Here is a 25723-nt window from a genome sequence, read left to right on the forward strand (position 1 = left end):
TGCTCACCGGCAGTTGCTTCACTGGGGAAAACTAAACTCGAGCAGCCATTTCCCCTGCGGAGCGAACATTCCTTCACCCCTTCAGTTAGCAAATGTTTTCGAGAGCGCACAAGTTAGTTCTGCCTTGAAGGTAATGTTCTGCAACCAGGGGTTCTTTGCCCAGTGACTGTTGAACTTTCATAAATCTGCGTGCCAGAGTATTCTGTTTTGTGGGTAGCTTGGCACAGTTCCTGTTCTCACCTGGTTCAGGTTTAATAACCGAATGGGGTTAGCTATTAACGAGTGCGTGTTTGTGTACGAGCCGTCGGGGTGACACCTGTGACCCCAGAAATACAGCCCCGGTCGGGGCAGGGCCGGGTGGGATGCGTGTCGCTGCTGCTTTGCGGTGCGGCGCGGCGGCCGCTGTGCAAATTAAGCGCCGTTTTTCTGAAAGGGAAGCTTTTCCAGAGCGGGGTATGGTTTTCTCTGCTCTCACAATTCTTTGAAAAATCTATGAATATTTTGAAGTCCTCAATTCCACTTTATAATTTCAAATTAATAACTTCTTACTACTGTAATTTCATACGTTTTATACTACCCCCTAGGAAAAAAAAAAGTATTTGCTTACTTCAAATTTCTTCCATTGATTTCAGTTGGTCTCATTCCACATCACAATTACGGCTTTCCACTCCGCAAGGTACGGCTCAGAGTTGTGTTTCAAATTTGAAATGGGTTGCGCATTAATAAAGCTACTGTTTCTAATTTAAAAGAAAAGATCTTTTACGGAAAGTTTGTTAGGCACTGGGAAAAAATTTTTAAATGTTTGTTTTACGTAAAATCATGGTATTCTCAAATTGTCGTGCCCCCGCTAAGAAGTGCCACCTTTTTTCCGTGTTTTCCCTGTCAGCCTCGTCATACGTGTCGTTTCAGACCCGTGGCCGGGGGTCCGAGAGCCGGCGGGGCGAGCCCCTGTCCCCCCGGGAGGACAGCCCCCGGCCTGTGAGGTGGGGTGTCCGTGCCCCCCGTCACAGGACGGTCCCCCTGTGCCTCGTGTTCGCTTCTCTCACCGTCCACTTCTCTCTCCTCCTCCTCGTTCGTTCCACGCGAAACCTAGAACTTCTTCTGAAGCTTGCGCTGCCTTGCTATTCGCCGGACACTTTGGACTGCTGACTCAGGCCCGGGTGGAAATGAGCGGACTGCCCTAACTGTGCTCCCGAAGCGCCCCGAGGCCTCTGTCCCGAGAGCCGAGGGTCCCGCCCTGGCAGCGGTTGGCAGCGGTGGTGAGCGCGGTGAGGCGGGGCCGCGGAGCTGGGTTCGCTGGAGACTCTGCGGAGTCTTTGGCTTGGGGCTGGACCCGTGATAGAGGGACGTGGTGCGGACAGGGGCACCCCCTTTACTTGGCAGTTCGGGAGCCACTGCCCGACCGACCGGGGGGCTCTGCGAGGGTCGGAGACGCGCGCACGGGGAGGGCGAGCCCGCGGGGAGGCCCACCGGACGCACCGGCAGCAGTGCTGTTATGGGGGGCTGTTATTACAGTTGAGCTTGTTGCATTTTCCCGAGAAGTAGAAGGGTCCCTTCAAATCTGCTTGCTTTTTTTCTTTCTTTTTTTCTTTTTTGTTTTTTGGCCGTGGTGGTTCCCTCCAGAGAAAAGTCTTTCTAAAAAGGAGGGAAAAAAAATCTTCCAAAGTTAACAAAGACATGCATAAATGAGTTGTTAATTTGTGGTGACGCACAGCACTGGGGTTCTGTGGAGCAAGAAGTAAGTTTGATTGTCTTGGTTAATATTTTATTAAAATCTCGTGTGGCTTTTCTGAGCAGTAGGGGACCACAGCTCTGGTTCACTTACAGTGGCTGGCAACCCTGCCCGTGTTCAGCGCGCACCCCGCACCTTGGGTGTGGACACCTGACCGGGGGCCGTCCCTGGGCCCCGGGCTTCAGAAGGGGAAGCCGCCCCGTTCCGAGTCGGCAGGCCCGGGGCCGGTTTTTGTTCCGGGCGTGAGAGACGCCCGGCAGCCTGACGTGACAAGGGGACCGTGAGGACCGGCGAACACGTTTCTCGCTGGCGTGACGCACAGTGTGGCGGCAGTTGTGAGCGGCGGAGACTCTGGAGCCAGAGTCGCGGGATTTGGGTCCGGTCGCGCGGCGTCAGCCGGGCAGGTGTCTGACACCGTAGCCAACCTTCTGTGCCTCAGTCTCCTTGCGTGTAAAACGGAGAAAGTAAAGCTGCCTTGTGAGGTGGTTACTGAGAATTGGGTCAGTATTAGTAGGTCAGCGTATAACTTTCCTGGTGAGCAGGTGAGTAGATGTTTAGTTATCAGTTAATGATTTCGGCATTGATCACAGAGTAATAATAAAGTAGTAATGTTCACAGCTCCAGGGCCTGGTCAGTTGATGCTGTGTAAGTTGAATGGAGACTGACTTTTTTCTAGTTTTTCTTTGTCCACTGCCCGCCCCCCCCCCGCCAGGGTTTCTCTACTGACGGGGCCTCACAGACATCTCAGAAACTGGACGTCTGTGCTCTTCGCGGGCGCGTTGTCCGTGTGACCCTGGGCCTTCAGCCTGAGCCGCCGCGCGTGAACCCAGAAAGGCGCCTTGTCCCCGTAGCAGCCTCCCAGCTCCTCGGGCTCTGTGCACCCCAGGGCCCTGCTGGGAGGGCCTCGGGTTCCGTGGAGTTCGTTTCTGCGTGGAGCACTCAGGAGCCAGCCCCTCCCAGTCCTCGCGGACGCAGGCTGACTTGTCTGGCGGTGTGGCCGAGTCTTCTCCTGCAGAGGACACGGGTCTCGGCTCCCACCTTCTCCGAGCAGCTGTCCCCATGCGTCCTGTGCACTTGGTGCCTGTAGAGTTTGCGGCTTTTGTGAGACACTGTGGCTTCGTGTGACGGGTGGTAGGCTGTGTGTTCAGTCCCCAGCCCACGGCACAGTCGAGAGGGAGCGTGGAAGGGGCGAGAGGTGGAGTGCCAGGCCCTCGCCCCCCAGGTGGGAAGGCCGCAGCCACTTGCTGAGGCCCACAGACAGCCCAGGCTGGCTCCTCCCCCCTGGCAGGCGCGGGCTGCAGGGTGGGAGGTGGGTGAGTGTGGACGTGGGTCGGACAGCAGGGAGGAATCCCCGAGCCCCCGGCTGGTGGGATGCGCAGAAGGGGCAGGGTTCAGGGGCCGTGTCCGAGGTGGAATCGGGCGTTGCTGACGGGTCTGCTGGCATCACGCAGTAGGAGCGGGGCCCAGGACCAGCCTTGGGCCAGGAGACGGGGCGTCCTCCAGCTCGCTGCAGGCTCACACCGGAACTGTGGCCACGGGGTGCCCGTGGGCCGTTCTGAGAGCGGGGAGGGCTCACTGGGACATGAGAGAGGCCTCCGCCGTTTGTGGACGGTTTCGTTTTGCTGCCCCAGCCCCTGCTTTTTTCCCTTGCCCGTCCCCTGGGGTTGCTGTTTAAGAAACCAGTGTTCCTGTCACTGAGTGGTGGCCTTGGGCAGTCCCTCGCCCCCTCTCACTTCCTTCTCAACTGGAAGACCCTGGAAAGGTCACTCGCTTTACCTTTCTCTTGGGAATGCAAAGAACGAGTGGGGGAAAGAAAGAGGGAGCTCTTGTTTTTGAAAGGGACAGACGTCTCAATGCAGGCACACTTACTTAAGTGTGGCCAACTGCAGGGTCGCGGGGGCGGGGGGGGCCGAGGCCCGGCCGTCACGGACGTCCCCCCACGTGCACCGGCTGGGGGGGTCTCAGGCGCGCACCGTTTCCGGCCGCAGCGCGTGTGCTCACAGCTGTTGCCATTGCACCTTGTCGCTCTGTTCTGGACTCGCAGACCCAGTTTAACTTGTCCCGTTTCTTCACGCTTGGTTGCTGTGAGAGCCTCCTGTAGGAAAACCTCGTTACAGTGTACTCCACGGAGTACTCCACCTAAACGTGAATTTTACTGTTTTTCTCCCTGTGTAAGAGTTTAGACACAGGCGCGGGTGGGGGAGCTGGAGCCGCTCCTGGATTGGCATAAAGTTACCATTTACTTTTTGCACTTAAACATACAACCTAAATGTGGAAGAGGAAGAAAGAAGAAAGCTGTCCTCTGTCACCGCCGTCTGCAAGGGAACACTCTGTGTGTTCGGCTCCCGGGAACCCGTTTCCTGGGCGCTCGGGGCCTTCCCACCCTGGTGCAGGGCTCCTGTGCCGGGCTTTTCGTAACCCCTTGCGGAGAAGGACTCGTCCTCTTGCACCGTGAGAGGTGTGCACCGTCACTCTTCCCGTTTCACAGATGAAGAAACTGAGGCACAGAAAGGTGAAGCAGTCTGGGAATGACCATACAGCTAGTGGCTGTCAGGGCCTGCATCAGACCCGGGCCGGTCGACTGCACAGCCCGCTGTCCTGCGCCTGCGCCGCCTCCCCCAGGGGCTCTCAGCCCGTCCGAGTCCTCTGGGGGCTGCGGAGAGGCCAGAGGAGACGGAATCACACTGTGCCTGGGCCCACCGCAGGGCGGTCAGGCCTTCCCTCTTCTGCCACGCCCACGGTCCCAGGTCACTCCCTCCGTGGTGTTTATCTCCCCTCCCCAGAGGACATGTTTTCATTGCTTGCAGAGAGAGAGGAGGGGAGGGAGGGAGGGAGTGGGGGAGAGACAGACAGACAGACAGACAGACATCAGTTGGTTGCCTCCCTACGATCCTGACTGGGGATCGAACCTGCAGCCTTCTTGGTGAATGGAACGATGCTCCAACCCACTGAGCCACCTGCCTGGCCGGGGCCTCGACATTTTCTATCCCATTTTGCAACTCATTACATATGCCAAGACGTCTCGATTCTCTTAAACGCTCGGGAACGGTTTCCTTTGTAGGACTGTAACATTAGCCGTGGACAGTGGGGGCAGGAAACGCCGGTGTCTTTTCCAGAAAGTGGGGCTGCTTAGAGAAGATGATGACAAAGGTCGAGCATTCTCAGCAGCCCTGAACGCCCCCAGAGAGGCGCCCACTTCTGGCCTCGGAGTCCGAGAGCAGGGACAGCGGTGGCTCAGACTGGCTCGTGCCTCCAGCGCACTGCGTGCGCACTGACAGACACACGGACTGCTTTTCGACGTGACCGTCAGCATCTTCGCTTCAATTCTACACCAAACTCTCAACCTTCTTTCTTTTTATCTCCTTTTTACAGAAAAGTTCAAATGTCTGGGTTTTTTAAGATACAATGTAAACAGAATATGGCTTAACTTTTAAAATTATTCACTGTAGAGAAAAACCTGGAGCTATAAGTTAATCAAATTTGGTGGTGCACAGATTTCATCAAAACCTGAGTTTTATAAGCTTTGAAACTTTGACTTTTTAAAAAACATTTGAGTTTGTCTTCACCCTCCTTCACACGCACAGATTCTTTCAGTCCATGGGGCGGGGGCCTCTCAGACCGCCCCCCCCCCCAGGCCTCCCGGAGCCCCCCAGGCCTCCCTGCCTGCTTCTCCACCCGAAGGGAACTCCTGGGTCACGCGGTGATGAGCGGAATTCAGGTCACGTCTCTAGTTAGTGCGTGTGAGGGGAAAAGTGAGAGTTGCCCCAGAACGCCACTTGAGTTACGATGTGGTGACGGATCTCCGTGCTCAGGCGCGGCGGACGGTGTCTCCAGTTTCCTAATGAGAACAGCGAGTCCCGCCGGGAGGGCCCTCTCCCCATTGTTGTAACTGAATCCTTGTCCCTGCTCTTTCTTCCTCCGCTCGCTCGGAGGTGATCGGCAAACACCGCCTGGGTCCTGCGTGTTTCACTTTCTGTTCTCACTGGAAGTGCTCGGTCGATGTGCTCCCTGAGCAAGCCCCTTCCAACAAAATATTTAACTTCCTGTGCACACAGATTCTAGCCAATTAAACGTGGGTTTGATTAATTTATCACAACAATTGCCACCTTGGGTTAAAACAATTCTACTCTGTGGAAAGTTCCTGCTGTTCAAAAGAGGGTCCTTATTTCTAAGAGCAGAGCTCTGATTTTAATTAAATAAAGAGAATTTTATGCACTTTTTTTCCTAAAGCTTAAGATTAATTTCTATGGTTACTCGGGATATAAATCTCCAGATTGCTTTAAAACAAAGATTTTTGTTCAGGGGAGAGTTGACAGCGCCCTTTAAGAGAAGCTATTACTTAATTTTACTTTCCTAAGTTTAAACACATAAAAATATTTGTAATGATACCCCAAAGGCATCATAAAAATGTAAAATAATTGTACTCTAAAATATCTAAAATTACAGGAAATAGACCTCATTTTGAAAAATGAACTGGGATCCGTGGCTGGGGAGCTGGGGTGACACACTTCAGAGCCAGCACCTCCTCCTGTCAGGAGACTTTGTTTCAAAGAGTAAAAAAAATCTTTTCTGTTGCCAATCACGAAGACTTCAAAATGCGTTCATTCTGTTCGGAAACATTCCTTTATAGTTTTATTAACTCAAACGCGCAGCGCCGAGCGGGCGGCCTCGGTCCCCCTCGACGGACAGGGGTCTGTCTCGGACTCAGCGGCGTCCGAGGACTGGCTGTGTCGCAGCAGACCTCTGGGCTGTTTTTAGTCATCATTTTCAAAGCGTTTAGCCCAGTTTCCTAAGCAGCTCTGAACAAGGGTAGCATAAACAGTTTCCAGTGTTTCACTTACCCAAAGCAGATTTCCTCTTTTAGGAGATAATGTTAACTGGTAAATTGTCCCCAGGTTAAAGGTTTGTCATAGTTTCATCAGTGTGGTGTAAAGTCTGTATCAGAGGTGCTTAGAGGGGAAAAAAAACCCAACTTTCTAAGTAAATGAATTAATGCTCATCCTCTTGACCACTTTAGTTTTGTTATATCAGTTCTTTGGCTATTTTCATTTACTAAAATTTTCATGGGGTCTTACATAGTAAAACACCGTGGTTTTATTAGGAAAAGCGAAATTAGATTCATGAACTATTCAGACTGCAGTTTTGAAAAACGGCATTTCCTATGCAATATCAATGCTGCTGAGACTAGGTTTGCTGATCGTTTAAAACATGCCTTGTCCAGGAATGCTCCGCATTACACGCGTTTATATTTTGAGAGCAGCAGGGGAAAGAAAAGGACTCCCCCCGCTTTTCTGTGAGACGAGGAAACGCCGCTGAATGCAGACAGTGGGAGTGCCGTGAGCCGAAGGTCTGAGCGTCGAAAGTAAACACTGCTTATGGCAAATGTACATTTGGGCCGATTTACTTTTATCTTTCAGGCGAAACATTTCCCACAGTTTTTGTGGGTTTGTATTTAAGTTTGGAGAACTTTGGAAGTTTGTGTGAAAGTATAAATAAGTTTGGGAAAGTCGTGATTAGAGTTTGATAATAAACATGCGGAAGCAAATTGGGAGACTCTATTAAAGTCAGATGTAACATTTTAATAACGTTTTCTCCAAAACTCGTTTTCGGGGAAAGAATGGGGATTCCTGTGGCTCCGGAACAAAGGCCCCGGCCCACGTGAGAGCAAGGGCTGGGCAGGGATTCTCCCACACGGGGACTCGCGTTCTAGAGCCGGCCTCCGCGCCCGGCACGGCCCCCCGGCGCCCCTCTCCCAGGGCGGGTGCGGGGGCGGCGCGTGTGTGTTTATAGATTCGGTTTGGGAAACAGAATACACGCTGAGTTGCCAGGAAAATTTCAACTCTTTTCATACAATAAGCATTCCATTTTAGCATATAGGGAAATCCGTACTTTTGCAAGGAGGAAAAAGATTGTAGTTGGTTCAAGTAAAGTATAAATAAAAATAAGTTTCAAAAGCCTTAACCTAAAATTGGTTTTCGATCTCATTGTGATAACAGTAACCTCACAATTGCAAATTAGCATTTTATTTTTAGTTGCTCGTACCCCAATTCTTGGGGAAACTTGTCTACTTCTTACTGTAATAATACTGTAAATGCAGAAGCCTATTTACTAGTTGCTACCCACGGACACTTTTGAAATCACAACCATGCCAACATTTGACCAGGCGCCGGCGGGTCAGTCCTCTAGTTTCGAAGGAGCTCTGGGGCATGGTCAAGTCTGACCGTCCTTTCCTTGGGACGCTGTTACGTTGTCCCTTAAAAGTGTGTGTGTGTGTGTGTGTGTGTGTGTGTGTTGGGGGGGACAGTCAGTGTAGCATTTCGATGACACTTTTATTGCTTACAAATTGATAGGCAATTTTAACTGAAATTTGTTGCTGTGATAAGAATGGAAATTTTTATGCATGCTGTGTTTAAAAGGCTTTACCTAATTATCTGAAAAACCGTTAAGGGCTTTAACTTGTATATACTGGTGCAACTTTTAAAGCTTTAAAAGTGAGCTCTGGATATAAAATTCAAATACAGGACTTAAAATTTTTCTGTCTTAGTAAAACAGTAAATCTTAAAAGTAGGATGAAAAGATACACTTTGGTTCTCAAAAATCAAGATGTGTAATGTGCAGCTCAGGGTCTCACCGTCGTTTTTCTGGTTATTTTTACACGTAGGTTTTTTCTGGCAAGTGTTACACTAGGACTGATTAGTTTATGCTGTTTTGAACACTTCACCAAGAATGAATTTTTATCAGACTTAGTCTGTCCCCATTTTATAAAACTTACCAGTTAGCAATTTGATGCAGTTTCTTTCAATCTTAGAAACCACTATTTTTTTTTTCATTTTTTTCAAGCTGAGACGATGTTAGAACTTTTTGTAACTTATTTCTTAGAATAATATTTCTGCCTCTTTTTTTTTTTTTGGCTTATGTACGGAAATACTTTCAGTTCCGTGCCCCGTTGACCCCGAGGAACACCACGACCGGGGAGAGGGACCTGTGGTTTCCGGAGCACAGGGGATGGTGAGCCAAGGCGCTGGGTCTTGTTGGGATCTGGACATCCGTGTGACGGGCCGAGGCCAGCGTGCTCTGCTTTTTATCCCGGGCACCCTGCTGCGATGCCGCGGGAGGCCCTGCGTCTCGTTACCCCGGCCCTGTTCCACAGAGCCCCGTGAGAAAACGCACATCGATTCCTCTGCTCTTGTTTCTGCGGGCGGAGAAAAAATACGTTCTGATAGAGCAAAGCACTTAAACTTCGGGGGTTCAAATGTTACCGAGCAGCGTTTTCTGTCGGGTGGGAGTTACCGGCATCTGCCGAGAAGTGTGCGTTCCCCCGCGGCACCACAGCGGTCGATCTCGCTGCCCGCCCCGCTGATGGGAAGCAGAGACGGGCCGGGGTGACAGTTCTGATGATGAGATTAGAGGTAGCCAGGCTGACTGTCTCCGGGCTTTTAGGGAACCTTCTAAGCTCAGGCCACCCCCTCCCCTTGTTTAGATATTACTTGCTCTTTTGAGTCTCAGGTTACAGGAGCAATTGATCTGCATGACCTATCTTAAGAACTTTAACTTTGCAGTGGAAACTTAAACCAAATGTATATCCTCAAGAGACAAATCATCTTAAAACCAGGCTGTTGTCATTTTGATGTACTGTACGGGTCCCCGAGGAACGAGGTGGTGGAGAGCACCACCTGGTGGACGGGAGCTGCCCCTGCGCGGTGGGTAGAGATTTCGGAGAACCGGTCTGTGTGGACGGGCTCCGGCCCCTTGGCTCGCAAACAGTGGGGCTTTATGTTGTTCCCGCTCCCGGTTTCTGCCCAGGCTGGGGTCCGGGCGGAGGGGGAGGTGGGGGGCAGGGGGCAGTGGTGAGGTGCCCGCTTTATCTGGTTTCCTCACTGCCGAAGGGGTGGGTGCGGGTCCTTGCCAGCTTCTCTCTTCTCCCTGGAGTTGGTCTGTGATTCAAAGAAAAGGTGCGGGTTTTAAAAATGTCCAGAGGGCAGCCTTCAGTCTTCGGGGACTGCATGTTCCCGAGGGAATAGGTGCCACCTTACTGGCAGGAGACTGCCTCGGGGCCACACCCAAGCCGTTCACCCTGTGAGAGGGGACACTGCTGGCCCTAGCCGCAGGCCCTGGCTCCTTGGCCTTGGGGCATGGCGAGTCGAGTCTGTCCTGTGCGCTGGGGCACGCGCGGAAATGGTGCGAGGAAGTCCCGCATCTGAAAAACACCTTTCCTGCATCGTCACCCCCGGTCGCAGGTGTGGCTGTCCTCAATGTTTGCTTTATAATGACAAGTTCTTGATACAGTGTGTCCCTCATTGTCCGGTCATTTGTTGAGCTAGGAACCTTGCCGGGCTTCGGAATCCAGAGTGAACACGATACAGTTCTGTTTGGACGTACAATTTTTTTGCGTCTTCTAATTCTCCACCGCGGGACACGGTGAACGCATCCCTGCGGCGTGGCACGCCCTGCAGTGGGGAGTAAGTGTGTGTGTTTGCTTGGTGTTTCCGGCCGCGGGTGGGAAGGATGGAGACGACAGCCAGCAGATGCTTTTGGAGGAGCTGGTGAGTAAAATGGATGGCTTGGCTTTGCGTTCGGCGTGTGGGAAGTTGGAGGCGGCTGCGTGGGATCTCTGCTCTGGTCCGGTTTTCAGCTCGACTGGTGTCCTCGGAGAGCCCCGGCTTGGAGATGCAGAGCGAAGGATTTAAGAGCGCAGGCCCTGCAGTCTGTTTTGGAGTGTGGACCTTGGCTTTTCAACCTGCTAGCTGTGTGACCTCGGGCAAGTCACCTAGTGGTTCTATGCCTCGGTTTCGTCTGTTACGAGAATAAAGAGATGATCTATCTTAGGGGCTTCGTACAGCGCACTGAATATTGAGGATGAGGAGGATGATGGTGATGGTTATCGTCTCTCTCCCCCCTTTTCTGCGAGCTGTAAGGCAGATGTGAGAGTGACTGTCACGGTGCACTCGGTCCTTCCCCCACACCTGCAGGCCCCTCCGCCCATCCCTGGGTGGGACTGGTCAGTGTCACTCGCCTCTGTGTCGACAGACTGCCCTGATGGGTAGCCAGCAGCTGTCTCCAGGGCTGGGCTGGAAGCGCTTCCTTACACGCGTGACGTTTGGGTGTTTGCTCGTTGGGCCGTGTCTGGGATGGAGGTCCTTAACCCGAGCCTCAGAGAGCGCAGCGTCCCTGAAGCCCACAGCGGCGGGCAGAAGGGTTGTGCGTCTGTGGGGGTGTTCGTTTTCCTAAGGGAAGGGGGCAGACTCGTAGCTTTCGTCGGCGTCCCAGAGGCCTGGGCCCCGCGGAGAGGTCCCCTGCACTGCAGATGTTCACGGTTCTCTCTGGGAGACCGCTCCAGAGGCCAGGGATCTGACCCCTCCTGGAGATGAAACTCACACTTGAATTTCACACTGTTTGTTTTATACGATACAGAAATAATTTTGAGGATATAGATAAGATTTTAATTTGAGGGGCTGAAGTATAAACAGAATATTTTTTCTTCTTCCTCCTTTCGTCAAAGTTCTGAAGAATCGTAAGAGCAAGGAGAAGTTAGTGTAGGCCCTGGAGTAGCCTGCTGATTCACGTTCAGCTCGACCGCTTCCTAGCGAGACCTCGAGCGAGTGACTTAGCGCCCCCACCTGTAAGGGGGGTAGTGATGGTACCCGCCTCCTAGGGCCCTGACGACCAGACCTGGAGCGACCTGGACGGAGCCGGGGTGGCTCCTCTCGGCACACGTGCAGTGCCGTGCAAACGTGCCGGCGTCGTCGTTGCTGCGTGTTCGCGTGACGACAGTCACAGTAAGTACAGGTCAGCTGCCTGTTTGCCTTGTCTTCTGTCGTCCAGCTGACCCATACCTTACGGATGTGAGCACAGGTGTAAGTCTGGTTTCCTCTGGTCGGACGGCCCGAGGCGCTACACCTCATTGATGAGTGAGGACCCTGTAGGTGGACCCTCCGACTCACGCTGGGCACTTCAGAAGGCGTGAAAGGAATGAACAGAAACCTGCACGGTTGGGTCGGAGGGAACTTTTAAGTTGCTGGCGCACCAGCAGGTGATCTCGGAAGTTCTGAGTCAGAAGACCCTCCTGTCCAGCCGTTGCAGGGCAGGTGAGGGAGGGAGGCGGCCCGGGGCAGGGCCGCCGGGCCCTGAAGCTGGTGGTGTTTCCCTGGGACCTCTGCTGCCTGTGGTCCCGGCGCCCAGGAGTAACGGCTCCCTCCCCACGGCTCCGGAGCTCAAAGCATCCGCTCCTCCTGGTGCAGGGCTGAAGGAGCAGTGCTCTGTCCCAGCTGGGGGGGGGGGGCGCTCTGAAATGAGAGCGCTCTGGAGCCCGGAGGGGCCACTGCCCGCCGCTTGAGGACCGCGGGCGCTTTCTCCACGTGCACTCAAGCTAGGACTGATGTGAGGTGCGGCCCTGCCGTGGGGGCGGCCCGAGTGCAGATGGACAGCAGGATGGACAGCAGGACGGACAGCAGTACAGACAGCAGGGCACGTGCCCAGGCCAGGTCTTTTTCGGAGCTGGTGGTGCCCCGGTGTAAGTTGTCCCCAAGTTGCTTTCAAGAAAGGCTTTTCCAGATGCCCCGCCATCGCAGCACGGAGCCGGCCTCGGGCTGCCTTTGTCACGCCTGACTTTGCTCTGCGCCTGCCCCTGCCTTGGCCCCTGGCCCTGGCCCACGTGGGGGCCACCCATGCCCATCCAGGCAGGCAGAGTGGGCTCTGAAGCCAGACTCACGGCAGCCAAACGGCGCCGTGTCGCTCGCGTGCTGTGGAACCCTGGGCAGCACGTCTAATCCCTCTCTGGGCCCCGTCTTCCCCTCTTTCACGAGGGGTAATAACAGCGCCGGCCTCGCGGGGCGGCTGCGAGGGCTAAATTAGTTAAGTGTGTGCAAAGCTCCTAGCAGAGTGTCTGGCGTATAGTAAGCACTCAATAAACGTTGGCTTCTGGCATTGCCGCCACCTGTTCTGCTGTCGGGCTGGACGTGCGCCAGGCCCAGGGTTTCTTCTCTGCCTCTGCAGCTCCCCCCGCCCTTGTCCTCTGAGCCGCGGTTCTGTGCGTGACCTCCAGGCCCAGGCCCCCGCACCTCCCCCCCGCCTGCTGTCCCGCAGTCCCGGCGGACCTGGCTTCCAGGGTGAGGCCCACACGGTGACGGAGAGGAAATAGAGGGAGACTTGGGCCGACTGAGCACCTGCCGTGTCCCAGACATTGTTTCCTCAGACGACTGGTGGTCACCCTCAGAGTCATGGTCTCGAGTTTACCCACAGAGGCTAAAGCCCAGAGAAGTGCAGTCACTTGCACGAGGCCGTGTGACTAGTGAGTGACAGGGCTGGGATCTGAGCCCCGGCCTCTGTGACTCTGGAGTCCGTGCCTAAGTGACCGAGGCTGGGAAGATCGCAACACCCATGCACACCCCACACGCTCAGTCTCTGCACACGCGGTCTCTGTACACACGCGGTGCACACACGTGGTCACTGCACACACGCAGTCTCTGCACACACGCAGTCTCTGCACACACGCAGTCTCTGCACACACGCGGTCTCTGCACACACGCGGTCACTGCACACACGCGGTCTCTGCACACACGTGGTCACTGCACACACGCGGTCTCTGCACACACGCGGTCTCTGCACACACGCGGTCACTGCACACACGCGGTCTCTGTACACACGCGGTGCACACACGTGGTCACTGCACACACGTGGTCACTGCACACACGCGGTCTCTGCACACACGCGGTCACTGCACACACGCGGTCTCTGCACACACGCGGTCTCTGCACACACGCGGTGCACAGAGCCCACACTCAGCCGCCAGACCGGACCGGCGTTGGACTGGGTTTGAGAGCGGTGCACGGCCACGTCAGGTCCTCCGGGTGGAACTCCCTGTGCCTTTGCCCTCCCCCTCCCCCCTCCCTTTCTCTTCGTCACCTCCGTTCTTACCGTGCCTGGCCTGCATGGGGTCTTACGTGTTTGTCAAGGAACAGATAGGAGACAGGTTTTCAAGCACACAGAAAGCGCTGGCGATTAGCCAGCGTAAGTTTGCGGAGCGCAGCCATGCCCGCCAGCCGCAGCACGAACCTCGGGTCGGGTGGCTGGGCAGACAGGAGAGGAACTCCGACTTAGGGAGGCGGCCGGCGGCCTCTCGGCGGCACTCTGGTGGAGGGAGCGTTGTTAAAGTGGGCCGAATACTGGGGCCCTTAGGGGGGCATCGGCGAGCTGGCGGACCGCAGGGAGGTGCTGTAACTCCGCACCGCTTTCTCAGCCCTGTTCACACCCCGTTTTTTAATTGATGGTTTTCAGTTTCAGATGCTTCCCGTGGCAGGACGATCAGAATGGCAAGTGATGAGAATCCAGGGGGAGAAATAACCGTAGTGAACCAGCAGCAGCCGCCGTCGCAGAAGTAGTTTTCGCTGACGTTAAGTCCCCTTCACACAGGGCCGTGCAGGCCAGTGCACGCGCAGGGGACAGGGGACGTCGCTAGAAGCCCGAGGTGGAAGCCGGGGAAGCGGGGTCCTGCTTCCTCCATGCTCCTGCTGGCACCCCGGGCCCCGAGTCCGTTCCCGGGTTCCCCGGCCAGATTTGACGTCTGAGGCCCGGGAGTTGCTGCGGTCAGTGGGGGGCGAGCAGTTCTCGAGAGGACCGAGGGCTTTCGGGTTGGAGGAGAGCAGAGACTCGGGTGGGGGGAGGGGGCGCAGCAGCAGATTGAGTGAGCGGACGGCTGACCTGGAGGAGGCAGGGCCCCCACGTGGACGCAGCAGGGACGTGTCTTCCGGCCCCGCTGCCCTTGGGACTGCGCACTCCGGGCGTCACCCGGTGGCCAGTGCGAGGGCCGGGCCTCAGACACGTCCCCAGTGTCCCCAGTGCCCCAGTGCGGGCAGCCTGCGGAGCTCCGGGAGCTGGAGCTGGGGGTTCTGTTAGGCTGCATGAGAGCTGAGCGGCCGCAGCGAGACAGAAAGAGACAGACAGAGCGAGGGGGCGGGAGGGGAGGCTGGAGGCCGGGACAGGCCTCTGCTGCCTCTTGCGGCTGAGCCGTCCTGGATCTCTTTTAGAAGAGAAGCTGCCTTGAGCTTCACGGGTCATTGAGCACCCCAGGGTGCCCATCAACTTTAAAAAAATCAAGTCATGAACTTTCATTATGTCGTCAACACTAAAAATGTAAGATCTTACCTTTTTTTTAATTTCTGAATTTCTTAAAAGGGGATGGGGCTTCACGTTAACAGTAGGATGGAGCGAACGTTTCAGGTTGTTAGATAGTTGCTAATGGTAAAAACCAGACTGTCAAGTTCACCCCGCCGGCGCCCATCGCCCTTGCGCCCCGTTGGGCCGGCCTCGTCTGCGGTCGGGACTCAGAACCCGGCAGCCAGTCCCTCTTGCGTGGGCACGCGTGTCCTGTCTCCGTCTCCTGAAAGGCACTGCGCCCCGGCCGCCGAGGCCCGCCTGGGCCGCCCCACGCGCAGAAGGGTCGGCAGTTCAGCTCCCAGGTGGGGAGGGCGCCCGGGCTGCCCCTGGTCCCCAGCCAGGGCGCGCGGAGGAGGCGGCTGACCCGTGTTTCTCTCTCTTTCCCTCTCCCTTCCCCCTCCTTTTCCTCCCTCTCTCTGAAAGTAACTTTATGAAAAGACATGTGCTGAATTTTGGAAATGACAGTAAGGTTGACATTGGTTCTGAACAGGTTATTTAACTACTAAATACAGGTTTTCTTAGATCAAGGCCACCTTGTGTGTTATTCTAAGGGGATTCCAGACTGATGTGATGGAGCAGTAAATATATTCAATATTGTACCGAATGTTCAGTATTTAATATACACATACACATATATATTCATATGTACATGTACAATGTGTATATGTTCAATATATTAATACGTACAATTACGTGTATATGAGTATATTCAATACTATATGGGATATATATTCAGTGTTATATATACACGTACACATATACTACTTACAGACATGTAATACTATCTATATACATATACACATATAATGTATATAACACATACATTCACTAACAGACAGCATGCCCCCAGGAGGCTTGGCGCAGGGAATGCAGGCCGTGAACCCAGCACGGCAGACCTTGAACCCCCCGGGCCCAGCACATGGGAGTGGAAGGGGGGCCGAGGAGAAGGAAGGCCTTCCCGGCAGGGGGAGGGCGGCTCAGGGAGGGGAAGGCGCTGTGGGGGGCAGGCCGGCTCCTAGGGCAACCCGTCAGAGGGGTGAGTGGGCAGGCCCCACTGACCGGCTCACTCGGTGGGGGTGGGGTGCGCCAGAGGGAGGGAAGAGCCCGCAGCGAGAGCGCTTCCCCCCTGGGGGGTGGGGGCAGGGGGGGCTGCGGGGGCCGGGGGTGAGTGGGAGTGCTTCGGGACCTGGTGCTTAGGAGGGGACAGTGGGACCCACTCGTGTGGACCTGGAGGGTGAGGGGGGGGGCTGGGCGGGCCTTTTCAGGGGACAGTCAAGGAAGCTGTGGGCGGGCGTGAGGGCTGCACCTGAGTGTGGGAGGTCAGGGGAAGCAGAGGAGGGGAGGGTGGAGGTGAGGAGGCGCTATGGGCCTTGAGAGGAGGGCCTGGAGGGCAGGTGTCCTGGGAGCCCGTGGCGGGGGGCAGCCCCTCGGAGGGGCAGGGGCAGGGGCAGCGTCGGTGTTGGCATCGGCATCGGCGCTTGCGTGAGGACTGGGAAGCAGCGGCCAGGGCTCCCACTGTGATGGTCGCCCTCCGGCGCCCGCAGCTCCTGCAGGGTGGCACCGGGCAGAGGGAATGACGGGGAAGGGCGGGAGACGCCCACCCGCGGTACCGCGCGCTGAGCGGTTGCTGGCATGCAGGAGCGAGTGAGGCAGGGGTGCGCACGGCCCCTGGACAGGCCCCCTGCTGCTGCTGCGCCCCAGCCCCATGCAGGGTCCGGAGCGCCGGGCTCCAGCGTGGGCAACTCGGGGGTGCTGAGGAGCTTCTCCAGCACGGGGACAGGACGCAGACAGCCCCCACCGTGCCGCCAGCAGGCCGCCACGCTCCGCAGGTGTGCTGGTTCTGGACGTGTAGCTGGAGCCGGCGTGGGTGCGGTTTTCAATTACGACTGAAGGCAGTGGATCCGGGACTCGGTGAGCGGGCCCCCCAATTAGAGGCGGGAACAGGGCGCCGTGGAACACTGTGTTCCCCGATCGGCAGTTTGCAAATCCCCGCGCAGCAGCGGTGGGTCTGGCTGTGCTGCCGGCGGCACACCAACCTGAACAGTGAGCTGTGCCCACTGACGGAATGAAAAGAGTGATGATTTTGTGTTACAGGGAACTTTTTACAAGACGCCAGAGGGACCCACTGGAGTCTCTTTCATCTTGAACAATGGTTGTTTCTGCAGAGGCAAATTATGCAAATCGGTGCTCAGTGTTTCCTAGTCCATCAGGCCTCTGTTGGCAGGGTTGGGAGCGCCCCAGAACAGAGTTCCTGCCGTCCTGGGGGGCGGGATGGGGGAGTGGCTGGCGAGTCAGGCGCCTGCTGGGCTCCGAGGACAGTGCCGCCTGCTTTGAACTCCCCTGCAGCCAAAACGCCAGTCCTCCGTCCTGTGCGAAGAACCCCGCCGCTGTCGTCGTCATCTACACCAGGGTTTTTGCTCTGCGCTTCCCTTCCTTTGGGCCACTGGCAGAACGCCCACCAAGGAGCAGCTGGGCAGGACGGCCTGTGGGTGACACGGGTGCACAGGTCTGGGCCGCGCCTGGGACGGCAGGCGGCAGCCAGGCTCCCCCAGCCCCTTGGTGACCCCTTCTGGGCTCATCCGGGTGCACGTGTGCGTTTTAAACAATGTCACTTCAGCTCCTGCCGCGCAGGACAGTTAACTTTTAATAGCCCTTTGATTCTAGATCAAAGACAAAGAACCAGAGAACATTAAAAGCCCTTGGGAAAAAACGTGCTATTTTTGAGCTCCTGTAACTGCTACCTCCGTAGTCCTTGTGCTGCCCTCTAGTGGGTAATGGGAAGCATGTCGCCGACTTCCTGTGGGCGGCGTTCATTCTACAGGAGAGGAGAGCAGCCTTAAACCCGATCGGAGAACCGCTCCGGGCGGGGCCTGTGAGCAGCTTGCACCGCATTTCAGAGCCAGGGGGGTAACATGCAAGAGGGGTCTCGGCCTGGCCTGTGGTGGCCCACAGACCCGTGGAGGCGCGGCGCCCGGCAGTTGGGCGAGGCGGCAGCGTTGGGAGGTGGGGGAAGGCTCAGTGGGGACAGGGCCGTGGGACTGGACTGAGGGAGCTGGACTGGACCCTGGAGTCAGGGCAGACTTCAGGAAGTGGCGGGGGGAGGCGGGTTACCTTTCTGTTTAAAAAAGCGTTCTGATTGCCAAGGTCGTGCGCGCTAGTCGCAGGACTTCTGAGGTGCGGGAAGGTGTCGAGGCTGCGGCAGCCTCCCCGTCTGCCCGCCCAGACAGCCTCGAGCGCTCAGGGGCGGCGCCTCAGACCCCCCTCTGCCCGTGAGCGGCGCGCCTTCGTGTGTCCCGTGCACGTGGGCCGCGCAGCGTGCGCATCGGCAGCCGTGGACTCCCCCACGCGGAACGCGCTCGTGGGGAACCTGCCCTGTCGGCGGCCCCTGGGCCCGACCTCACGGTGCGCGGGCTGGGATGTTTCATTTTTGTTTGGGCTCTTTCCGCACAAAACCCTTGTGTGTAAGGACAAGTCACTCGACGTTCCTTTCCCTCGAATGCAGCGACTGTGGGGAGGGACCCACTGCGCTGTTCCCTACTCAGTGTGCTTTTGCGGTGGGTGGGTCGTGTGGAGAGCGGCAGTGTCTTGGTGGCTTTCAGAATTAGCTTTATTAACCCGTAGCCACTTGGCAGTGAACCCGATTTATCTTCAGAGAAAGAAAGGCGAGTCGGGCGAGTACCCGTGGTCTCAGAATGGAGTTAAGCAGATGGTTTGGTTGACAGCAGCTCCCTGAGGGAGCCGGGCGCTCGCCGAGCGAGCTGGCCGGGCTGGAGCTCCGTGCTGTCCGGCGCCCTGACCGCGCCCTTAACCGGGACAGGACGCCCTGCTCCACGTCCGTGCTTCCTGCTTCTCTCCGAGGTGCTGCCTGTGCTCCTGGGGAGCAGCTCGCGGAGAGCCCCGCGCCCCGCCGGGGCGGCAGGGGTGTCCTTGTGGGCAGATGCGTCTCCTGTTTGTTCTGGACCGTCTACCCGAGACGTGTCACCTCGGTGTCTTCTCACCTGTAGGGTGCACGCGTAACGGGCTCTGTCTCATACGATGGTTTCCAGGAGCAAATCGGGGAGTGGATACGGGCCACTTAGCGTGGTGCCCGCCGCATAGTATGCACTGAATAAAAGTTGGCTCTTAGCTCGTGCTACCACTGTTCTGTAAAAACAATTTTTACGGCCCTCCCTTTGTTGTAAAGCCCAGGCATATTAGGCAACTTGCTCAAAACTTCAGCTGGCAAAGCTTAAGAGTTTAGGGGAGCTTATAAAAGCACCCCTTTCTTCCCAGCCCAATTTTGGAACCAACTGAAAGAGAAATGCAGGAGTCAGAATACCCAGAGCCAAGTGGACGAGCTGGCGTTCGACCCGTGGCCAGACGTGGGCAGAGCGCAGACCGGAAGGGACGCTCTGAGGCGATCTCCCTGCCCCTCCCTCTCGTCAGGTGAGGGCTCAGTGAGAAGGCGGCGTCTGCACCTGGGAAAGGGGCCTTCCAGCCTCAAAACCTGAGACGTGGCGTTCGCTGCCCACGCCGCCCAGCCCACGCTGTGTCGTTAGGGCAGCCCAGACCAACTGAGACGGGGCGTGTCCGTTCTCACTGCTGCTGCAACAAATCACCACCGCCTCAGTGGCTCAGAACAGCACCCGTTTACCGCCTGGTGGTTCTGTAGTCGGGAGCCCGAAGGGGCCTCCCTGGGCTGACACCCCTCCTGGGCTGGGCAGGGCGCTGTTCTTCCCGGGAGGCTCCAGAGGGGAGCCCGCTCCCCAGCCCGGCCCGGCCTGGTGTGTGCAGGCCGCCTGCCCTCCCTCCCTGCTCCCCTCCTCCGTCCTCCCACCGGCATGCTGCCCTCTGACCCTCTGCTGCCGGAAGGGCCCTCGTGGTGGAGACACAGAGCCCGCCTGCCCGCCTGCCTGCAGAGGCCAGGGTCTCTCCTGCTCTGAGGTCCGCTGACGGGCAGCCTGGCTCCGTGGGCCGCGCTGAGGCCCCTTCCGCCCGAGTGCAGCGCAGGATCCTCGCAGGCCGCAGGGCTGGGCCCTGGACGTCTTGGGGGGGGGGCGGCCCTGCTCCGCCTGCTGCGGTGGTGTCATCCCCTGGGGATGTGCAGCGCCCCCCAGTCCTCCCCCGGGGCTCCGCTCTGCACCAGGAACTGCACCTGACAGGCTCTGAGCACAGAGGGGGGCCTTTGCCCCTGGGAGCTTGCGGTCTGGCGAGGGGGAGCAGCCCCTCACGGCTCACGTCGCCGCGGAGGAGCAGGTGCTAACACGGGGCACGTGCACGAGTGGGCCTGGCTGCGCCTGGGCGTGGGGAGGGCGTGGGGAGGAAAAGAGGCTCTGGGAGGAGGGGGAGGACCCGGCAGCGGAGAACAGAGGACAGGGCACCCCAGTGCAGGGGAACCACGTGGGTGGGCGTAGTGGGAAGTCCTGGGACACAGACCTGGGGGTGGGGCGGGGTGGCAGGGTCCGAGTTCACACGGACGGACGTCTGCAGCTGAACTGAGCAGGGCCTGGCGTGCTGTGTTTGGAGTTTGGACTTGACCCCATTGGTTAGGCCCAGAGCTAACGGCGCTGGCTGCTTTCTGGCAGGCCAGCCAGCAGAACCGCTTGCTTTGGCTGCAGCGCAGGTTGAGAGCAGAGCTCACCGCGGCCAGGGGTCCTCGCCGGTCCACCTCCCTTGCTCTACCCGCTCCTGTTGTGTGCCTGGCCCTTCGTCAGGCCGGGCATGGAAACCACAGGAAGTTCCGAGATAGAGTAATTGGGTCACATTTGTGTGTGATGCAGTGAACACTTTGCTTGCACGTCTCTTAAGTTCTTTTCCCAGCAGACTTAAAAGCCAGACTTGACGCTGCAGCTCTAGAGGAAAACAGGAGTTGGGAAAACTCCTGTGGTCTCCAGCTGGAAAGTGTGCGGAATGTGGGCTCAAACGGTCCCTCGGGCCCGGGCCCGTGCACAGAGGTGACACCAGGGGTGAGCCAGGGTCCCCCTCCCAGAGCAGCGAGGCCGAGGCCCACCCAGGGCTGCTGGGCGCGGGCGCCGTAGCAGGCACGGAGGCGAGCCCCTGGCCGGCCGACAGGGAGTCGGACAGACTCGGCCGCCGTCATCTGGGAAACGAATGAGGACTGTGGCCACGCGGAGCTTTCTCTTTGGTTCCTGCCCTGGAGAGGCCTGAGGGCGCTTCTCCGAACTGCCCGCGGGGCTAGCCTAGACTCTGTAGGACATGTAGCCAGGCCCCTCCCGACCTGCCGCAGACCACCGCTGAACGTCTCTCTCGGGAAACACCACTTCTGTGTTCCGACACGTGCTTCCTCCCAGATACTCACTGACCCCCTCCCGTGCCTGGGCCCCTCCCGGCGTGGCTCCGGCCCCCGACAAGCACCCGTGCAGAGAAGTTCAGGCTGAGGACGGGCCGGGCGTAACGGAGTGCCGGCGGGTGGAGCGCAGGAGGGCTGTCCAACACAGAGCAGAGCGGAAACTCGCCGGAGTCGGCCTTGACAGTGGGCCTGCGTGGAAGAGGTGGAAGCCGAGCAGGCCGTCTCAGGCCGGGCCGTGTGTGTCCGCACTAAGTACAGACGGCGCCCCAAGGAAGCTGGCCGAGCGGCGGTCGAGGGACAGAGCAGGCCTCCGGCTTGGCCAGTCGCTCCCTCCTTCAGGAAACACGTCCGTCCCCGCCCTTTCCTCGCCCCTCCCACCCCACCCCACCCCCCACCCCCGCCTCTCTGCATTCCGTGGGCTTTCTCGCGCACAACTCTGTGCACAGTGCTCCACCCACAGCGGGTGCTTCCGAGTCGGCGCTCACGGTGCTGGAGGTCAGCCCGCACGCGCAGAAGCCCCCGCACGTCTCCGTTCCTTTTGTCCCCGTGGCTGGAGGGACGGTGGGGGTTTGCCGTCGGGGTGGACGGTGGCCCCTGGACCCGCAGCTCTGCTGCTCTGCACGGCCCTGTCCGCGCAGGGGAGGCCCCGGCCCACACCCGTGCCCTGTACACCAGCCGTGCCACCCCGGTGAAGACGCACCGGGGAGGAGTCGGCCCTCTCCCGGCACCCGCTGCGTCATCAGTGCCGGAGGCACAGCAGCGCCTCAGGGGGTCTCGGAGCTCCCTGGAGATCGTTCTGCAGACCGCCGCCCGCCGTAGGGCCCAGCGGCCGCAGGAAGGTGGAGCCTCTGGAAAGAGACCGAGGCCCAGGCACGGGGCGACCTGGGTGAAGGGGCTGCACGAGGGTCTGACACCAGAGTTGTCCGGCTTGTGGCTTCACGGTCTCTCTGCACCCTGCCTCTCGTCCTCTGTCGCCTTAAAGTTTACTCCGTGTGACGGTAACATCACTCTAAATTTCTTTTCTTTTAATTTTAGATTTCCCACATCGGGAAACTGAGGGATTTTCTTCTGGAACACAGGAAAGATTATATTAATGCTTATAGGTAAGTACATATTTTTACCATGATTTGCTGGCTGTTCTTTTCCATACCTACATTACATTTTTTAAAAATATACTTTGTCTATTTACTTTTAGAGAGAGGAGAAGGGAGGGAGAGAAATGTTGATGTGAGAAACATCAATTGGTTGCTTCTCAGATGTACCCCGACTGGGGGCTGAACTCACAACCCAGGCATGTGCCCTGACTGGGAATCGAACCAGCGACCTTTCAGTCTGTGGGATGATGTCCACCCAGCTGAGCACACCAGTCGGGGCCACACCTGTATTCTTATCTTTTACTTACTGACTCTCAGAGTTGAAAGGGGGAAGATCAGTTTGGCAATAGGGCCCGCAGAGCACGGGGGCTCCTGCACCAGTGCGGGGGTGGCCGCTGTGCCAGACCCCTGTCTCTGAGTCACCAGCGCCCCCCGGCCGTGTCTCCTGTCCCCATGCCCCCACGCGTTGGCAGCGCTGGGTGCCCCGTCACCTGGTGGACGGCAGAGGTGAGTGAGACAGAGCGTCTCACATTCAGTAAACGGGTGGAGGGACGATGCAAGCCACGTGACGGCGGCCTGTGGGGAGCTGAGCCCCTGCCTCCAGGGAGGGCTGTGGTCGGGGGGATTTTTAAAAAGAGAGAGAGCGTTTCGACCGAGGCTTCCGGAACGGTTTCTGGAGCAGACCCCAGCTCCCACTGGTCAGGGACGCCGCAGGGCGGGTCTCCTGTCTCCTCCTGCGCCCATCTCCCCCCCCCCACCCCCCGCACCCTGGGTTGCGTCCTGTGCTCTGTGAACTCTCGGGGGGGGCGGGGGGGGAGGCGGGTGGACCTCGGACGGGACGCCATGTGGCGCATCTGGAGGCCCTCCTCGTCGGGGAGCAGCGGTGTCCGCACCGCAGAGCCCATCCGTCCTCTCACGGAGCGGGACAGCAGGAAGGGGACGTTCTGGCGTTTTTCAGAAACCTCGTCAGTGGACACACAAGGAACCTAGTTTGTATAAACTCTTTAACAGAGAAAATAGCTATGCCTCAGGTGAATTTTAGATAGTCCCTGCCACTTTGTTTACTGAAACAAGCAGGCAGATTTACACATTCCAGTGTATTTCGTTTGTATAATTTAAAAATATACTAAAATTATTATTCTAGCCAATAGCAGAAGTTACTCTAACGCATAGTACCAAGAAGTCCTTATTTTTTAAGTTTAGCTCAAAGAGTCGGCCAACACTAGGTGGCGGTGTGAGTTGCATTTCTAAACGTGTTTGTGTGCTGAGTACCGGTTTCACAGTCCGGTTTCACGGTCCAGTCCGCTAGAATGGGAGTCACTCTGGGAAACTTCCTCATGCTGGTCTCAACCTCCAATCCTGGGCCCCTGTGTTTGGCCCCTGACAACACCGGCCCCCCAGTGGGGGGCTGGGAGGAGCCCTTCCCAGGAATGCCCTGCTCACGTCCCTTTGCCTCGGGGGAGGCGTCCTGCTGGTGGAGGCGTTACCGTGGCCTCGGCTCCGGCCGCCTCATTTGACCCGGGAAACCCCGTGTCCTCCTCCAAACCAGGGCTCAGCACGCTGCAGCCTGAGCCTATGCAGCCTGCGCACGAAGAACAGCTTTTACACGTTTAAAAGGGGGGGGGGGATAATAACGCTTCACCACACGTGGAAATCATAGGAAACTCGGAGTTGAGTGTGAGCTAACAAGGGTGCCTGGAACAGCACCGTGTCTGTTCGGCGGCGAATTTCTGTGGCTGCCTTGGCGCTGTACCAGCACAGGTGAGTGGCCGTGGCAGGCCACAGGGCCCACAGTGTCACATGCTTACAGACTGCGCATGTTTGCGGAGCCCTGCTTGAGGTAATCGGGGTGATAGTCACTTGCCAGCTAGTGGGGAGACTCAGCTAAGACAATAGGAGTTAAGCCCTGGCTGGTGCAGCTCGGTGGACTGAGTGCCGGCCTGTGAACCAAAGGGTCACCGGTTCAATTCCCAGTCAGGGCACACGCCTGGCTTGTGGGCCGGGTACCCGGGGGGGGCGCATGAGAGGCAACCACACACTGATGTTTCTCTCCCTCCCTTCCCCTCTCTAAAACTAAGTAAAATCTTTTTAAAAATGACAACAGGAGTTGAAATGCAGTGCAAAAAGAAAAAGCACCTGATTGATAAAAAGGACTGCTGTGTCAGGGTGTTATTCTGAACCTCTGAGTGTAGCAGAGTCACTGGGGCGGCTCGGGGACAGCACAGCTCAGCTCCCCCCCAACCCCAGTGTCTGCAGACCCCGACAGCCAGCCTCCCTCCAGCGCCTTTCCCTCCGCCAGCACCGATGGCAGCGGACGCTGGGGCTGAGGGCCAGGGTTCCTGGGGCCAGGCCCACTCTGCCCTCCGCTGGCTGTGCGACCTGCGTGTCTGGTGGGGCTGCAGCTCCTGAGGCTCTCCTAGTCTTGACCCGCCTCTCGTCCCTTTCCCAGCCGGCGAATGTCCTCTGAGTTCCATCCCTAGCCCCGTGTTCGGTCCTTCTGGAAGAGCAAGGGCCCTGGGGCCGTCACACCTGAGAGCCAGCGTCAGCTCCGCCAGGTGTTGGTCACGTGGGTGCACGCAGCTCACTCCACGGCTGCCTCGGGCTTGTTGGCTGGTTTGCAAACTGCGGGCCGTGTCCTTAATGAGGGTTACGTGTGAGGGCTCTTGGCACACGTGAGTCCCATGGTGAATGGTAATTGAATTGGAATACCCTTTGACCTATGATGCAGTTGGGGTGGTCGTTTAAAAAAGAAAGCACCTCTGTTTCCTGCCAGAGGGAGGTGGGAGGGGGAGCAGGAGAGAGGGCCGGTGCAGGAGGCAGGTGCCGTCACCGGGAGGGAAGTGCCGTCAGTTCCACCCCCAGCAAAAGCTCAGGTGCCGGCCGTGCTCGGGCCTGCGGGTAGGCAGGCGGCCCTGATGAGGGAGGGCCTGAATTGTGCAGCCTCACGTGGCCACGGGGGCCACGGAGCAGCCCCAGCACCCTGGGCACAGACAGCAGGGGCGGGTGCCTGAAGAGCGGACGAGAGGGGGTGCAGCACAGAACCTCTGCCGTCCAAGCAGGCAGACCCCAAAGGGCGAGGAGGGGGAGAGGAGCTGTGGCCGGCACGTCCTCGTTCTGCCCGGTCCTTCTGCCCAGCTGCCAGTCGGGGGAGCCCTCCCCTCCCGGGGGCAGGGCGGGGGAGGGGAGGGAAGGAGGCTGGGGTCACCCTCAGGGAGGTGACGGGCGCAGAAACCCCACGGGGACTCGGGGGGCCTAGGGGAGAAGCAGTGCCCTCGGTGCCTGCAGTCTGTTCAGAGGGAGGGGGCCGTCCTGCCCTCCTCTTGTCCCGGCGAGTCCTCCTGCCCAGGCCCTGGGCTGCCGGAAGCCTCTCTCGTCCGCCCGCGCAGACACAGACCTGCCCCCGTCTGGTAGACGGGCCTTTTCCGCAACATCCTGGCGACAGGACTTTCTTGGCTT

At 57.8% G+C, this 25723-nt stretch overlaps 1 protein-coding gene across 2 annotated transcripts in view; it reads left to right on the forward strand.

Annotated features, from left to right (window-relative positions):
* The window catches only part of STX18 (syntaxin 18), a 75079-nt gene that overhangs the window by 34116 nt on the left and 15240 nt on the right, over window positions 1–25723 (forward strand). The window contains exons 1-2 of one of the 2 annotated variants that reach the window (XM_045834405.1): window positions 2226–2274; window positions 22209–22276. Coding sequence is in view for 1 of the 2 variants with exons in the window: in XM_045834404.1 (XP_045690360.1) it covers window positions 22209–22276 (68 nt within the window). In the remaining variant the exon portion in view is untranslated. Of the gene's footprint in view, window positions 1–2225; window positions 2275–22208; window positions 22277–25723 lie in introns of those variants that run through there. The other variant, XM_045834404.1, reaches the window with a different exon arrangement.

This window comes from Phyllostomus hastatus, unplaced genomic scaffold (assembly GCF_019186645.2).
Source record: "Phyllostomus hastatus isolate PE091 unplaced genomic scaffold, TTU_PhHast_1.1 phas_contig_196, whole genome shotgun sequence".
NCBI lineage: Eukaryota > Metazoa > Chordata > Mammalia > Chiroptera > Phyllostomidae > Phyllostomus > Phyllostomus hastatus.